At 39.3% G+C, this 17,700-nt stretch overlaps 1 protein-coding gene across 1 annotated transcript in view; it reads left to right on the plus strand.

Annotated features, from left to right (window-relative positions):
- The first annotated feature begins 962 nt into the window (after positions 1 to 962).
- Positions 963 to 17,700, plus strand: part of st3gal3a (ST3 beta-galactoside alpha-2,3-sialyltransferase 3a) — a 32,190-nt gene continuing 15,452 nt past the window's right edge. The window contains 8 exon segments of the mRNA XM_054596362.1: positions 963 to 1,094; positions 2,900 to 3,048; positions 5,964 to 6,009; positions 6,215 to 6,307; positions 12,251 to 12,345; positions 13,439 to 13,502; positions 16,005 to 16,100; positions 16,779 to 16,965. Of these exon segments, the coding sequence (XP_054452337.1) occupies positions 2,937 to 3,048; positions 5,964 to 6,009; positions 6,215 to 6,307; positions 12,251 to 12,345; positions 13,439 to 13,502; positions 16,005 to 16,100; positions 16,779 to 16,965 (693 nt within the window). The 5' untranslated portion in view covers positions 963 to 1,094; positions 2,900 to 2,936.

Here is a 17,700-nt window from a genome sequence, read left to right on the forward strand (position 1 = left end):
CCTTTTGGTCTTCTTCCTCTCCTTTGTTTTTCTACCTCTTCTTTGATATTCCCCTCCTTCACCCATTCATTGTCAGGAGATGCTAACTCAGAACTGAGCCTGGCCACCCCGGCTCCCATATATGCAGGGGTGAGCAGCCTGACTCGGGAGTTCAGTACTTTGCAGCCTCCCGGTGACCCTGTAAACTTCTGGCTCTTTCATGCAAAGAAATAAAATACAGCAAGGACATTTCATTTGTCATTGGATCATTATTTCTGGACAGTCTGGAGTCAGTGGGTGAGAGGGGGATGAAGGCCAAACTCGGAGCCATCCTGGACAATCCCTCTCTCCATGAGGAACTGTGGCAGCTGGGCAGCTCTTTCAGCCATCGGCTGATTCTACCAAAGAGCAGGACGGAGCGCTCATTTGTGCCCACTGCCATCAGACTGTACAACAACAGCGGAGACCACAGTCTGTCATCATGCTGACCAGCCCCCCCCCCCCCCATGTGGATATACTGTACATTTTTTATTTGTATTCTTATTTTTTATTTTATTCTATTTTTATTTTATTGTATAATATGTGTATTTATTATCTGTTTCTGTGTAGTTGAGCTGCTGCAACACTTGAATTTCCCCCATGGGGATCAATAAAGGAATATAATAATAATAAGGAATATAATAATTTCAACGCTCATTGGGACTCATCTCGGGACATAGATAGTACTAGTACAAATTGGGTATTAGTATAGTAAATTGTATTGGAAAAACTTCCACCACAAACTGTTTTGGGTTCTTTTCTTGGATTCCGATGGGCTTAGCGTTATTAAATAGCAGGTTTTTTTTTTTTAATTGAAGTTTGGCATCGGGGCTGGACATATCGGGTATCCGCTCTCACTGGGCAGCCTGCCCGCAGTCTGGACGAAGAGGGGAGGGCAAGTCCGCCCCCGTTAAGTGTGTCGCTGAAATGCGGAGCCAGTTATGACCACCGGGATGTTTTCACTTTACGCTAATGTCAGTGTTGAACGATGCACGTCGGTAGCTCGGTGGCCAACGCGGCGGCAGGAGGCACTGACGGCTTCGAGGTCAACTTGAAAAATTAACGTTATCCGTCCGGTAAGGGTCTGTGAACGGCTTGCTTGCTAGCGTAGCCAGCTAGTCGTGCCTATTGGCTACTTGATACATCGTTATTACATGTATCCAATATTACATCGTATTCCATGTTGTCTGATTCATGTCGTGCATTGAAGGGAAGGGCGTATTTTTTTAATCTCCCACCGACAGCCGGCCGGCCAGTGGAATAACGGAAGTTATTACGGTAGCTAAAATGCTATCATCACTGTGGCGAATATAGTATATGAGCTGCGTTAACGCTAGCTTCGCTGCTAGCTGCAATAACATCACTGTGCTTCATTTTTTTGGTGTCACCGTCATTATTGTCACTGTTTCTACAACGTTGCGTTCACTGTCACTTGTTTTCCAACATGGAAAAACCGCTACTTAAACAATACTCGATTTAAAGACCAGAGTAAATTCAATTAACTGACCTAACGTTAGTGGTTAAGCTCGTTCCCCACACTAACTCACCACTACTGTCACCATTACTGCTAACTTTCCATCAGTGGGTCTATGTGTGTCAGTATTTATTACCACAGTCGCATGATATCGTGTGAATCGGTCGCTTGGAACCAAACTGGCCTCCAAGCAAATTGAGCGACCGTTTTTCTGCTGTCAAATTCAATGGGAAACAAACTGTGAAAAAACCTAAGGAAACATTTCATCTGATGCTGTTAAAGGAAGCTAAAAACAGAGTGGTGACCTGTGCGTTGTGTTCAAACACAGAGAGTAAGCCTATTCTAAATACTACACCCACACTGCTTCTCTTATTAGACTTGTAGTGTCATATGTTGCATCTCAAGTATTATATAATAATAAAGTTTTAGTATTACACTCAGTACAACTGGTTTGTAAAGATTGTTTATAACAGATATAGCATTTTGATAAAATGAAAAATAAACAAGAAATTATAATACATTTGCTAATAAATCATTATATTGTATAATATGATTTTTTATTTAATTTATTGTTTTTTAGTTCAGATAGAGTGTCTATGAATAGTAAGAAACAGGGAATTGAGTCAGGGAAGTGATAAATAACGCAATATTACTCATCAATGCAATTTACTCACAATTCTACCTTTATTGTAACTGAGCTTCCACAAAGTAGAGGAGTTCCAGAGTTGAATGACTAAAGCGGTAGTTTTATTTCTGCAAACCATGCATCAGTTCAACGGCCCAAAAAAGTATTTCATTAACCCGACATGCACGGGGCAAATGTGCACTGTGGTAAAGATAAGGTAACAATGCAGGTGTTGCCTCAAGGCACCCTGGTTTTTTTTTTGTCACCATCTTTTTAATACATTTCCCACGCCATCCTCACAAAATTGCTAACACGTACAAACATACAAATTCCCTCACACACACACAAATAACAAGGCATATCATAATTGTACACTAAGCTACTACAAAATATACAGCTACAATATATTTTACATAAAGGATATCACCAGCTCTTCGGGCCCCTAGCTTTTCTCTTTTAGCACTGTTTACAGATGCAATCTGGGGACCTCAACCATATTAAGCATTTTGAGCCTTAAGGCATCTTTCATTTCAGTTTACATCACACTTCAGTGGTGCATACAGTTACTAGGAATCGAGTGGATCTGTCGTGACAAAGCCCCATCTCCAAGGGTAGATTGCTACAAATGAAGTATCCTCTGCAGGAAAAACACTGGATGAATTTGACACTTCTGCTGACTGTGGCAGAGTCTCAGGCATCCAATATCTGTGGAGGACTGTATTAAGTAACAACAAGCCGTGTATGAGCACAGGAGTAACCTCATTATTTCCTCTAATAAACAGGCACCGGTGCGGGACGTGCCATGCACTCTAGCTGGAGATGAGAATGAAACCCAGTCGCCAGTTCTTCCTGGGCCTGTGCTCCATGCTGGCCCTGGGATTCCTGTACAACTCAGGGTGGATCAGTTTACGTGGATGGGGCAAGGATTCATGTAAGTATTTCTGTGATAAGATAATGTCGTATACACTATGACCTTTATTCATTTTTATATCCGTGATCAGTGGAAACAGCATCAAAGGGATCTTATCTTACCTCCTCTACACAAGTCACTGACACGGGCCGTTCCTCGGAGAGTGTTCAGTGTCTGACACAAACATGAAAGTCACATTAGAGCAGAGAGCATTAGTCATTTCAATCTAAATACCACAGAAGGACTGGTCAGTATCACTTCATATCAATATCACAAAGATTGACGCATTTTATATCAGTAATGGTAATGAACTTCATCTTATAAGATACACTTATAAACAACACTTTGAACAAGTGAACAACTCCTGAACAATAAGTCATGGATTATGATCTTAGACTTTATATAAGAAGCGGACGTTGTTGTCGTGATGTCACCCATTGTAACCCACAGGTTACATGCTATCCCACTGCATCTCATGTAGCTTAACAGAGCTGGCTCTCTTAGAATAGAGGAAATGTGACCGATATGACACAATTAATTTCATCATAAACGTTTTCAGTCCCAGACTGGATATTCTAATTCTTATAGCTGATGTCACTCCAATTAGGAAAGGGACGATATGAAAACTTTATGTCACAATTATCCTGGCCAAAATAATTGGATGGACAACATAATCCCAATAATCATCAGAATATGCTTAAAATGGCACTAAACATACTGGAATCACAAGGTATAAATGAGGTAATGATAAAACACAAGCTCCCCCTACATAAATAAAGGATAGATAAATAATACATTGTGTGATTTTGTTCTTTCTTAAATGTTAATTCCTACATTTTAAAATCAGTTAAATCGTTTTCTCTACAGTCTGGAGAGCTAAACAGCTTTTTCAGTCACTCGTGTAAGAATATACAAGATTATACAGATAAAGGAAATTCACCACCATCAACTTATTGCGAGTGTTTTTTTACTCCAAAACTGTTTGGCTCCATAGTTTGGTCTGTTGTTGAACAGGTGCGTAGTGAGTAAGGGCACTTACATACAGTAAAATAATTTCCTGCAATCTGTCTACGTTGCTTCTATTTACATTGACAACAATGAACAATGGGGATGGGAAGCGCTTACTGTCAGGTATCACCTTAACTGCTGCTCATAAAACGTCCTCTTTAAGAAATAAGTAACTGACTGTGTTTTTATGCCTGTAGACTTAGATGGTTTGTTGTAATAAAAGGGGAAGGGACAGCCTGTTTGAAGAAACAAATTAAAACGTCATAATTGAGATTTATTGACCAGCCCTCAGTTTTACTGTGTCTTTTTTTTGGTTTGGGAACACGGCTTAACATCATATATATTTGCAATGCATTAATAGAGACCCTTATCAAACATTTGCTGGTGTATTCTTTATGTTGGTGTTTTGGATATACAGATGTGTCACAGTCGATCTATAATACAGCTCCATGAGCTGGAAGTTCAGCTTTTGCCATACATACACATCATACAAATAAATCAATAATCTAATTGATAATGAAACTAATTATTGGTTACAGCCCTGTTTGTGTTGTTTTTGCAGTCAGGGTGTGATGTAACTTTCTACCAGATGGGGGACCCCGTCCATTTACTTACAGACAGGATGATTCATTGCTGGTTTCAGTTTACAATGTTTCAAAGTGTCCTTTATACTAAAATCCAGGAAATGAACCAACTTATTTTGACTTAATCTTTGCCGTTTGTGGATGCATCTTATCAAACCAGCCTCTGAGTTAATGTTTTTTTTTATTATATCCAACAGTGAAGCAGTGGCTATTCCTCAATCTGATTTGAAAGGTGCCATACCTCATTCAAAGAGGTGAAATCCTATCAGATAATTTATAATCAGTCATCAATCAGAGTCTTTAATTTAGAGCCTTACCATGCAGACATGGGCCACTTTAAATGTAAATATGTATTATGCATTGCTCACAAAATAGTGTTACACACAAAATACATGAACTATGGCAAGTAAGTTTAAGGTTATATTAGCAAAGGTATTTATGAATGAATATGACTGGAAATGAATAAAGTTAGGCTGAAAGGTTCAGGGTCAGAAAAAACAAATACTGTTCGCTACACACTACCCTGCTGCTTATACTATTTAATCTGCAGTTCAATAAACTACCAGTGACGTAAATATTACCGGCTGGACATCTGAAAGCCTCGTGAGTCCAAGCAAATGAGACCACTTCATTATTCTTTTACTTAAAATCCTGTTTTTGCTGAGCTCCAATAGTTTATGTATCATTTTCTACGGTGATTTAGACGTTACGCAGAGCAAGGTCCGTACATCACAGTTGAATCTTGGTACAGATGCCACAGGGTAGGGCTGTGCAAAACAATATAACCTATAAGTGGTACCGCATCATGACAATATGATCATATCCTGTTAGCAGTTTACAAAATTCAAAATTCTGTTGTGGAAATGATTCCAAAAATCTGTTTATTCACCTTTTTCACTTTAAACCACGTGCCGGGATGGTGTAGACGTTTCTATTAGATGCCAAAGAACTCAAGGATATTAAGCAATGGTCTGAACACGGATTACCATCAACCCTCCCTTTTCTCATGGCATATCCTCATGAAACTGGTGTCCCCATTGAACTGTAGTGCAAAGTGGTGTTTTGGTCCTTCTTACTTCTAAGGAAAGAGAAACTCAATTCCAATCTGGCACCCCACACCTTTGGCATTATTGACTTGGCCATTGCACGTTTGTTTGGAGAGTTCCAAATTAACTAAACCAATAAGTGCAGTGTAGTTGAGTTCAATTGGACATTAGAACCCTCAAACAGGAAGTCTGCACCACCACAGAAAACCTCTTCACTTCTTTGTAATTAAACAACTTCAATGTCATACAAATAACTACGATATTCTAAATCATATTTTCTTCATTTATCTTCATCCAGTGTATGACAATCAAGGGTTCCTTCTGAAGCTGGATGGCGTCAGTCTGTAAGTATACATTTTCTATTCATACACTATATTTAAACCTTGGGGGCTTGTTTTCAGGCACTATATCAGTGGTGACACGAGGTGTATTGGGCCAGCACTATTGAATTGTCCCTACTGTTATTTACATTTTTTTTATTGTACTGTATATATCATTTGTGTGATAATATACAACCATCGCTTGACTAAATCCCCTCCATGTCCACAGGCCGTTGGAGCTGATGTACAAGTACGGCAATCTAAGCGAGGGAACCTGTAAGCCTGGTTTTGCCGCCGCCAAGATGGCAGCCATTTATCCAAAGTAAGAATATGCACAAGCCATGGAAGTGAGCTTTTTAAACACCAAACATAATTGGCATGATCAGTGTGACCCTGGTGTAACCGGTAATGTTGGTGCTTGGGTTCTCTGAGAACATGATCACTACTTAGTTTGGTAAATTATTTAGTCTTCACAAATGTACCTGCAAATGCAAGATTTCAACGGTGTTAGACAGGGTTACCAAATGAAACTGCCAATTGTTGCAGACGGTTCTAATTTTTTATAGAAGCGTTTTATAGTCTACAGTTTATATTTGCCAACCATGCAGTGGCTTTATAAAGTTTGAAGGGCTAAAAAGTTTAAAGTGCTGTAATATATCTTTTTTTATGAACTGACACATAGACAGTAAAACATGAATAATGTGGCTCTGCCATGTGACCTTCCACTGCTCGTTTTCACAGACACTAAATACGTTTAAGATAATAGAAATGTAATCATTTCGGCTGACGTGAGTAGTAGCACTCTTTGTGTCATGCGAGGCAGGATACTTTCACAATAAAATCCTGCAGACACCCTTTGCAAACACAGACAGTTGGTTGCTTGTTGTTATGAGGAAACAGCTACTGTAATGTCTGCACTGTCCGAGCATTTTGTCGGATTCAAAAAATACTCCTGCCAGAAAAGTGGATTAAATAAAGCAAGATATCGTTTGGTTCTAAAATGAGAAAGTTTGTGACCCTGACCGCCATGTTGAAAACAGTATAGGAAAAACAAGCAGCGCCCACCGAGTGGAGCGAATTATCTCATTTCACAACTAGACCGTAACACTATGATATGTTTCTGTCAAAATGAGGTGAAAAAACAGCAACAGAATCATATTTTACATTTGTTGTTTTCACTCGGGTGCGGTAGAATCTTGCAAAGGCAATTAGGAGTTAAAAAAGGGAGGCAGAGAAATCTGATTCATTCACAAATGATCTGTCTTGTGTACTTCTGTCAGGAATATATAACACTGTTTTATGTTTAATATTAACATAATCCTATATGTTTTGTATAACCACTGTGATACATCTATAGTTATAAAGGGCTCTTTTTTGCCTTAGGGATGTCAAGAGAACTGAAACTTCATTACCAGGTTGATGCAAAATTCTAAAAACGTGAAGGTACTAGTTTTCCTAAACAACGAAGTAGAACTATATAAAATAGATAATAGAGAGGGCATTTTGAACTTTTTAACTATCAACAAAAACCATAGTTATAAATCACCCACTGCATGACTAAAGACTGTCCTACTACAAGTACTCTCCTTCAAACAGTCCTATTTTATAGAAAGCTCTCTGAGCTCAGAGTGGTACGGTAGAGTAAAGATCCCATTTCTGCCTCTGCATTATTAAAGACTGAAGACGTCCCCACCCTGTTAAAGCCCTTCACCTGCACATGTTTTCAGCACTATGTGTAAAATGAGTCAGAAGACGCAGTGGTCCGACTGGGCCAATGCGTTGTGCAGATCTATTTTTGTCCTCTTCTGCTCTGCCGTTGTCCCAGTGCGTGAGAAAACCTTCGGACCGGTTCACTTACCCACTTACTCTCTGAGCACCGGAGACACGCAACCCTCCAGCCCACCGGGGCCCTGAGACAGCGGCGTTAATGAAGTGTGCTCCCAGAGTCCAGATTGTAACATGTTAAAATAATACAGGAGGATTTTCCTCAAGAGGAAGGAGCGTTGAAATGCCCAGGGCATCCTTGACCCATTTAATCTGCTGTCTTTGCTCAGCTGGTCCCTCCTCACTTGATGGAAAACTGCTGCAGATACAGAAAACACAACCAAATACAGAAATGTGTTGCAAGTAGCTCACAAGACAACAGACACTGTTTCCAGGGGACACTAAAAAGGGACGCACACGGCTGAAATGATTCAAAACTGCGTTACAAAAATACTGTTGCATGTAGTATGAATTTAATTGGGACATACTACTTCCTCCTAAAGTTGCACCTTGAACTTTGACCCTATTGCTCATATCTCTGCTGCACAAATTGTTGTGGGTCAAAGTGGCCAAAAATGCATGCTGGCTTGCATTCTGCAAAATGCTACAGGATAACATTAAATTAACAGGCTATGACATTAATAGTTACTTTCAGAACTTGTCAAGCGGACATCAAGTTAAACTACTGGTAGGATTTGCTGACATGACGAATAAAATAAAACCAATCACTTTGCTTTAATTATTTATCAGTTATCAATTCACTTCTGCACGTTCTCTCTTTCCAGAATGTGTCGGTATACATTTTTTTATATTATTCATGCCATCAAACTGCAACTTATTTGGACTTAAACCACTAATTTTGCAATTTATTTTCGTCATTGAGAGTTACTAGCTGACAATTCTGAAAGTAACTATACCCAGCTAACATAACGTTAGCCTGTTTCACAATTATTTGTGCACATTTCTTCAGATCATTTGAATTGGCAGGCTAATAATAAGCAAAGGCTAATGCTAGGTTTACAGCCGATGTCTGCAACAAAATCTGAATCAAGTAATCACAATGTTAAAATGAGACTCAAAAAGCAACAACATTTTAGCTTGTTTTGGACACTTCAATAATTTAGGGCTGCCAACTTTTCAATTTAGTTTGGAGTGAGACAGGGACATCACGTCTGATTTTACATGAAGCACATCTATGGTTGAGGGATTGCCTGCTATGTTTACGCTCTGAATTTCAAATATTGCACTGTTTAACATAGTCAGGGTCATCTGAAGAAGACTTATTTTAGTAAGTTTAGCCAACTTTCCCTTTCATTTTCTGACAATTCTGAAAATATCTGCAAACCCCTGAAGAAAAACATGTTTTTATTTAATCTAAGTGAGATTAAAATATGAATGCGTAAATTGTATGTGGTCATAGTCAGGAACATTTTGAGCAGAAATCCTACCAACTCCAGCAAACATATTGTGTCTGTTTTATCAAACTGGGACTTCTTTACTGACGGCCTCATTTGGTATTTAAAATGTGAAGAATTATTGCTCTAATTAAGTCTTTATGTTTTCGCAAACAGAGGCTCACCTGAGCGCATTTTATGGCGCTGCTGTTGCACTGTGCTGCTCTGTCATGTCTGTTATGTGCTGGCGGTGATAGTGAAACCGACTCTAAAACACCTTTTTAAACCCATCACCCAAAAAAAAGATAAACAATTTGATACAGAATTACCAGAAATAAACTCTGTCTTACCTTATTCATGTACTGAACCTACGGCCATTATAGAAAGATGTTCAAGCTTGAGAAAACCATTGAAACACACAATCAGAAGCTTGAACAGTTTTTTTTAATTCTTATTTTAGTTTTTAATTCCAATTCCAATTTTATTTCATTCTTTTACTTTCTTTATTTTATTGTACTTTTTTTGTCATTCTTATTTCATCATATCCTGTCCCATCTTAGTATGGAGCAGAAGGGCAAGATGCATCATTAGTAGCTGATTTTTTCACCGTGTTGAAGTGTTTTCAGGTTTGTCTCAATTATTTCGTAGACCTTCCAACATTGACTGATTAGCAGCTGTTTTGTGTTTCCAAAATCAGAGCTCATTTGCAGTTCATTATGTGATATTACACATGAAGGAAACGAGCTGCCAAAGCTGCAGGGGTTGACTCGGTTAAAGAAACACTTTTCCTTCTGTTTCAGTTCTTCCACAGCGACGGTTTATGCGCATGTGGCCTTTTGGAGGCTTGATTTTTCAAAATTGGACACAGATTATTTAAGCAGTTAAAGCCAAATGTATTTTTTGTGGAACCTATCAAAACAATACTGTTAACTTGTTTTGTTAAGGAGTTTTTGTCTAATCTGATTAATTTTTAAGTTTTAGGGAGACTTTTATTAATTACCAATTTCATTTTTTGCTGCTATATTTATGTCAGTTAGATTGTAAATGAAACACGTTTGTCACTAGGGTTGTGAAATCCTGAGGACCCTCAATGACATCGTGGTCAATTTTTTAGGGGGGTTATAAATTCATGTTTGTTTGTTACTTCTCACCTCAGGGATCTTGACAAAATGCATTTACACATACATACTGTACGTAGAGCACATACATGTCCAGTTGTGCTTAAACACGAAGCTCAACTGTGAAAGCTTAATCCCCCCAAAGTGGAGACAGATGTAAAGATTAAATAGAGCATAGCATGTTTAATGCTGTGGAGCAACAAACTAACAAAATACACTTAACTGTGTAATTTTTCTTTTACACGCAATGTTGAGCGCACCTTCATTGAAAATGAACTGAAAGGTGGTAACCAGCCAGTTGGACTTTGTTCATATAGAGTCAGTAATCATCTTATTATATCGTATTATCTGGTTCACTTACCCTTATTTTTGCTGTTTCTGTACACAGCAATAAGTTATAGTGTATCACTGTTGCAGATTATATAGATATATCACATACAATAATACTGAACTAATACTTAACAACTTTTCATACAAAAATGCTTACTTTTACAACTAGTGTTGACCAACAAATACTGCCAGGGACCACCAGAACCCAACATTTGTTTTGGTCTGTTTGACCTTTGACCTTTTTAGTTTAAGATATTAAGTTAAAACCAAGGTATGATTTGATTCAATTTTGGTTCCTGCTAGCCACATGGATCTTTGGTATATAGGATAATATTTAGTATTGGTTCTTATGTCGGCTGATGAGGAACAAGAAATTGCTGTACAGTACAAGCTTGTTTTGTCTATGTTAAAATATTTTATTATATTATGAGAATATTGATATCAGTATCAGCCCCAAAAGTCCAGTATTTGCCTGTACTTTTTTTGACATGAAGCTATGTGAAAATCAGGGTTTGCTGATGAATTTTCCTCCACCACCACCAACCTCCTCCTTTATGTATTGTTAATTAACTCAAGATTTGATGTTTGTGTATAATGTGTGTTTGTTAAAAGGGAATTAGTGCTTCAGCAGAATCCCTCTTATTTTCTGATGCTACTGTTCAACGATTTGTTATGAACAAGTTAAGTGTCTTAAAACTTGAATTATCTCTACTGACCAGCAGGGGCGACTCCTCTGGTTGCAAAAAGAAGTCTGATTGTATAGAACTATGAGAAAATGACTCTACTTCTCACTTGATTTATTACCTCAGTAAACATTGTAAACATGAGTTTATGGTCTCAATCTCTAGTTTCAAGTCTTCTTCAATACAGAATGACGTTCATTTAGTAAATTATGGTCCCATAAGTATGCTTTAGGGCGGGCTTACTGTGATTGACAGGTCGATACTGCAACCACAGCCGTATACGGCATCTCTACTTCACGCCTCCACATTCTAGATATGGTCCCTTCCATTCATTGGTTGGAAAACAACACGAAGGCGAAGGCCAAAATGCCAAAATCAAAGCTTCATAAGCAGTACACAAATCAATGGGTGACCTCATGATGACTAAGTCCACTTCTTATATACAGTCTATGGTTGTTGGTGGTCTAAAACCTTCAACCATCAACATCAGGGCAAAAGTATCACTTTAAACATGTACTGCCCTCTATGCCTTTAAACATTTACTATCCAGACAAAATACACTGTCCATCTGCTGCCACAAAGCAAAATGTTTTTTTTATTCACATAGAAATAGCAGTCACTTCATTTCGTTTATATTACCTCTGGTGCTGGGCCCTGGTTCAATCTCCGGACTATCCTGGTGGTCAGAAGCAAACAAGCATTGCCCATCCCCCCCCTTTAATCTTGATGGGGGGTTCAATGGGCCATGCTTGCCAGCTTTCCAGTAAGTGAACAGTGAGTTTGTTTTTATGAAGGGGAATTCAAACAGACTGTGGATTATCTGGAAACTGGATGCTCTTAATCCTCTTAAAGCATTCTGCCAAGATTCAGTACACCCGCACACGTCAAGGCCGTACGGGTCTTGGACTGATACTGCATCACAAATACCACTTCTTCATTTTTATTCGTTGTAACATCTTTTCTTTTATATCAACAGGTTCACCAAACTGGCACCCATGTTCCTCAACCCGAATTACAAACGGTTCTCCAAGATCGGTGATTATTCCCCTCCGTTTGGTGTAAAATCACAAGGTATTATTACGCTTTCTTGTCTTTGCAGTTGTAGGTTAATACTTGATTGTTCTAAGCACTGTCAAGGCCTCTGTATGCTTCAAACAAGTTGGGACAACGTGTCGTCTGTCTTTGTGTGAAGAAGTGTTATTACCTCTTCTAGACGGAATACAGAATCATCCCCCTGGCTGCATCCACCACCCCGCTGAAGTCTCTCCAACAATTCTCCCCCGCCTCTAGACTCGCGATAGGACATTTGTAACAGACCAAATTCATCCAGATCCTCTAGCCGACACAGCAACCTTTTTTTCCAGCCAAATGTGTGTGTAGGGTTGCCAACTTCCACCAGTAGAAATACCGAGCGGCAGCAGATAATTATGTGCAGGTTGTTTTGTTGAAGCACGTTTTAACTCATGTTTTGTGAAGGACGGATTAAACCTGACTAAACCCAAATATTCAACGGTGCTTATGAGTGCCTGCAGTTACCATCATCTCTGAAACTGCTCAATCTGCAGACAGACGTACTGATTTTAGATCAGTCATCAGTGTCACATACAGAAGCAGCCAGTTTGAAAGGCATTAAGAGCCCCAAGCCCGGAACAAATAGTATTTTTAGTATCTACGAGTACAGGAAGAAAAGGTGATAAATACATATAAGGGCTGGCCTGAGCAATCTTCACATTACACCAAAAGGTTTTACTAACAGAGGTTTGTTAATTAATGTAAAATAGTTTCTGTCTGGACAGAGGTAATGTTACAAACAGAACGGGCAGGAATACAAAGGCAATATAAAAGAATACATTAATACAAGTTAAAGATATAAAATCTTCTTCTACACTGTCCAGTGTCTCACACTTTAGCAGACTGTCTGTGGTCTCCCACCTTGCTCGGCCACCCATCTGTAACGCTTGTATAACATTGTGACATGAATAAGTGTCGGCCGCTGGCTCCCAGCCCTGCCTCATTCATCACTGCTATGTGTAGTTGTGCTGGAGATGAGGGCATCGTAGCTGGATGGAGTGTGGAAAGGGAGAATTATTTATCTTTTTCTTCGTCATCTCACTTTTTTTTATCTCTCTGCCTCTGTCTCTCTCCCTCTCTCTTTAACCTGCAGAGAACATCATAGATATTCTCCTGTATGCTACTAAGAGCTATGGCCTCGGGGAAGAGTTCGAGAGGTGAGTCGGCGCCCGTTGTCCTGTCATTCTTTGATCCAGGCAAGGCAGTCAACCCAATATCCCCTTTGGAGTGTCAGTTTATAACTCCTGGAAATGCACACACAATGAGGTGCCGATCAGTGTGAGCTCTAATACCAGTCCATTAGAAGTCTCTCCTCACGTACGCCACGCTTTATTCACCAAATGTATTTCAATCAGGAGAGACCATTCAAATGAGGAAAAGATAATTGTTTATTATTAACAGATGATATGTGACGATAAAGACTTGATAGAGTCTTTGGCGCTTGGACTTTACAGGGAGATTTGTTATCGAGGGGTGTCTGCCCTGAGCAGCAGCTAGATAAAGCCCCAACGTGGAGTCCAGATACTGGTGGTGGTGGTGGATGAGGAGGCTGATAGAATGATGAGTTGATGAAGCTGATGAATATGCGAAGATTGGGCGGAGATGTGGAGGTGGAGGGGCGCATAGCAGAAGCATGTACGTATTGAAGGTAGAGAGACAGTCATATTTAAAAAGAGAATAGCAGCAAGATGATAGGCTAATGTTGTCATTGTGTCGCTGTGCTATTAGATAGAGGAGACCAGCTGATCTAAACAGCTGATATCATGATTGACAGCCCCGAACAATGACAGCGAGGAAATCCTGAGTGAGCATGCGTGAGGAGAGAATGGCAGATGTATGAGAAATAAACTACAAGACTAAGCATACGAGAGTATTGTCTTCCTGACTGAACTTGAGCTAGAGGTTCATTAGTTTTCATCAGGGCCTTGTCTGAGGGGGTTTCCACTTTCTTTAGTCCATCAATGAGTCTTCTGGCTTTTCAAGTCCCAAGAAACACAAGTTAGAGCGTCTTTAGCCTCTGTACTGGGTTGTATTCCGCAGTCAAACTGAATATTTAATAGTGTACAGTTACAAGAGGGATTTAAATCAAATCCTTTGCATTTGATCGGAATGGGGGTCGGCAACTCTGATTTTTTTGTAACATGGCGAGCGCGGCTCATGCAATCAGACATTTTCAGTTGTGACGATCACAATTAGTTCACAACTAAAAGCAGTATTTACATGTCTGGGAATTATACATAGACGGCCAATTCGTTTTAAGATGCTTTAGAAGCAGGAGGAGAATAACGCAAGAAAACAGCATTTGTGTGTTCACGCCTCCGTTCATGCTCGGAGCTTGTGCTCCATCTGCGGAGGTTCACGCTTCGAAGTCAGGCACGAGTTTAAAGAAAGCTTCTGTCGCTAAAAGTAGCAGAATGATTGATGGATGGGTGTCATGATGTTATTAGTTTAAAATTGGTCGGTACTAGCTTACGTAAGCATGCAAGATATGTTGTTTTAAAGGAAAGAAATATGATTGTTTTTTTATTTAAAAAACAAAGAAATTACTTTTTGTTTGCATATATTGTTAAATAGGTGCACAATATGACCATGGATATGATTTAACAAAGTAAAAAATTAAGTTGTAATTTAATTCCAACTTGAAGTATATTTATTCTGAACTCAAAATGTTGATGAAATTCTGTACTTTTTCAATGTCATTTTCAAGAACAAAGACACACTCATTGTTCTAAAGAAATTATATCTTCATCTATCTATTGGATTTAAAATGCCTGATTTTGAGAAGAAAAAAAACGCCTCTCTTCTTAAGCAGTAGTTCCTCTCCATATACGTATTTGACAAAACCACGTGTTATAGATTCCAAACAAACACGCCGTCCACATGCCCTGAAAGTCAAACAATAATGACCAAATCCCAGATCAGTTGCAGCGTTGATTGACTCCCCTTAGTTTTTGTCTTTATATGGACCTCATCAGTCTGACCATCAGTTTCATCAGCCAGCTAAGACAATTAGGAATGTGTTTATTTTTCCATCCAGAAATAAGCACTGCAGACTAAACACTGCACACATGTTGCACAGAGTCTACAACATAATAATATGGACCAAAGTCAGACACATTGTTGACTGTTAATGCCTCAGAGGGTCCTTTACTCGAGTATGAATACTGATAAAGAGCTGTGGAATTAATAGTATCGAAAGTATCTTAGTGGCTGAAATGAAGAATGGATGAATGTATTTGGAGCAGGTTGATTTTCGTTCCGGCAGGTGGTTTATTTCATTTTAGATTTAGTTTGTTTCCTTGCCAAAAAAGCACCACCGACACAAAACAATACTTGTCAGGTTTTATACTGGAAAGTACCAATCAGATTAAGGATCCAACAATACTTTCAAGACGCAGAATATCAATCAGTTCACTTTATTAATAGTGTAAAAAAGCAAGATGTCCTCAGTAACTGAGTTTAAGAAGGGCACCAGTTAAGGATTTATTTCTTTTTCATTTTATTCAAGTTCTCTCCTCCACTTGTTTAAAGTCAGGGAGGCAAACACATTCGTTTCAACACACACCTGTTTTTTTTGTATGTTGAAAAAAGGAGAACGTAATGGGTCAATGGAGTAAAGTGGTACTGCTTCATAACTGTGCTTCCTCTCTGTGTTGCAGCATGAGCTGTAAGACGTGCATCATCGTGGGGAACGGGGGAATCCTGGCCAACAGGTCTCTGGGACAAAGGATCGATGAGTTCGATGTGGTGGTCAGGTACGTTAGGACACAGTCGTATGATACAGACGCACTTTACAGAGACTTTTATTTTCTTGAGTCAAGGGTGTTAGTATCATAGATGTTGATAAAAAAGACAATTAAAATAAACAAATCAATTAGTTGATGAATCCAATAATTCTGTGTTAACCTTCTGCAGTTAGCCATAAGAAAGAGAGTACACTGTGGCCATAAAGGGACACACGGTGGTGCTGTGTGCTGGGAGATGCTCTTCTTCATTGAGGGCTTAGCTTACCTGGACTGTAGTCCTTGACCCGGAGTTAGCCCTGTTTCTGGATTCAAAGGCGGGCCTTCTAGTAACCCTGCACCAGAACCACGTGAAGATCTTGGTGATAAGTCTAACAGACTTAAAGAGAAAAAGTTTTCAGGGAAATAAACAAAACAGCCTTCAAATAGATCCTAGGAATATATCAAAACATGCAGAATAGAGTTGGAATATATAATATATTGAAATATATTATTAGTATCTTCTCCAAGAGGATTATGTGATGTTGTATATTCATTTCTTAATTAAATTTCCTACTTGTTGTTCATTTATTTGCTTGTTTGTGTATAATATCAATAAAATCATGACCCATCTCATTGGTATCCAAAGACAGCTGGTGTTGTGTGTTGGGCGGGAAATTTCATGATTGATTTTGCAGCTCTGGGTTGCAGGTTGAACGAGGCCCCGGTGAGGGGCTTCGAGAGGGACGTCGGCTCCAAGACCGCGATGAGGATCACCTATCCAGAGGGGGCCATCCAAAAGACAGAGCGCTATGAGGATAAGTCCCTGTTTGTCCTCTCGGCCTTCAAAGCTCTGGACTTCAAGTGGCTCCGACACATGGTCTACAACCATAAGCTGGTAAGGCCGCTGAAAGCTGTTTAGTTCGCCACGGCACCAGGGGATTGTAGCAGTAGCTGGTCAGTTAACGATGGGGGGATGGATAGTGAGGAGGTTTATTGTGCACATTTCAGATTTTTTTCAGGTTTTGAAACCTGATTGGAAACACAAAGAATTTACAAGTATCACAACAAGAATTCCGAAACAGAAGCAGGGAAGCTGATTCTTAGCCACTCTAGGGGCGTGGCTTGACACAGCCACAGCCTTTTCTGCATTGATCAAACGTGAAATTATGTCATCATAGATTTTAGCATTGAGGTACAATTAAATTCATAATTTTACATGTGCATACTAATCTAAAAACCCGAAGAGTTTAAGAGTTATGATGACTCCGAGCAGTTTAGGAATAAAAAGCAATATAATAGATTAGTTAAGATTCCCCCCTGATAGTCGGAAAAACTCGATTTTGGAATTAAATTTTTTTGCTTTTTAGAAATAAAGTTGCCAGGAGCCTCCTGCGAGAGGCAACACTGTAATATAATATGTCTCGGTGAGGGGGCGGGGATAGCTGCACAAAAGAATCATCAGTTCTATGAGCTCATAATTTATATTTTAATTAAATATTTGGGCAGTTAAAAAGGACCCTTTGCTAAAGAAAAAGAAGCCCTGTGGCTAGAGCCCAAAAGCCAGGCCCCAAACCTGCCCCTGGGTAACCCTGTAGCATCTGAGATGTTTTCAAGCCCATAGCAGATTAGT

The sequence above is a fragment of the Anoplopoma fimbria genome, chromosome 3, assembly GCF_027596085.1.
Source record: "Anoplopoma fimbria isolate UVic2021 breed Golden Eagle Sablefish chromosome 3, Afim_UVic_2022, whole genome shotgun sequence".
NCBI classification, from domain to species: Eukaryota; Metazoa; Chordata; class Actinopteri; order Perciformes; family Anoplopomatidae; genus Anoplopoma; species Anoplopoma fimbria.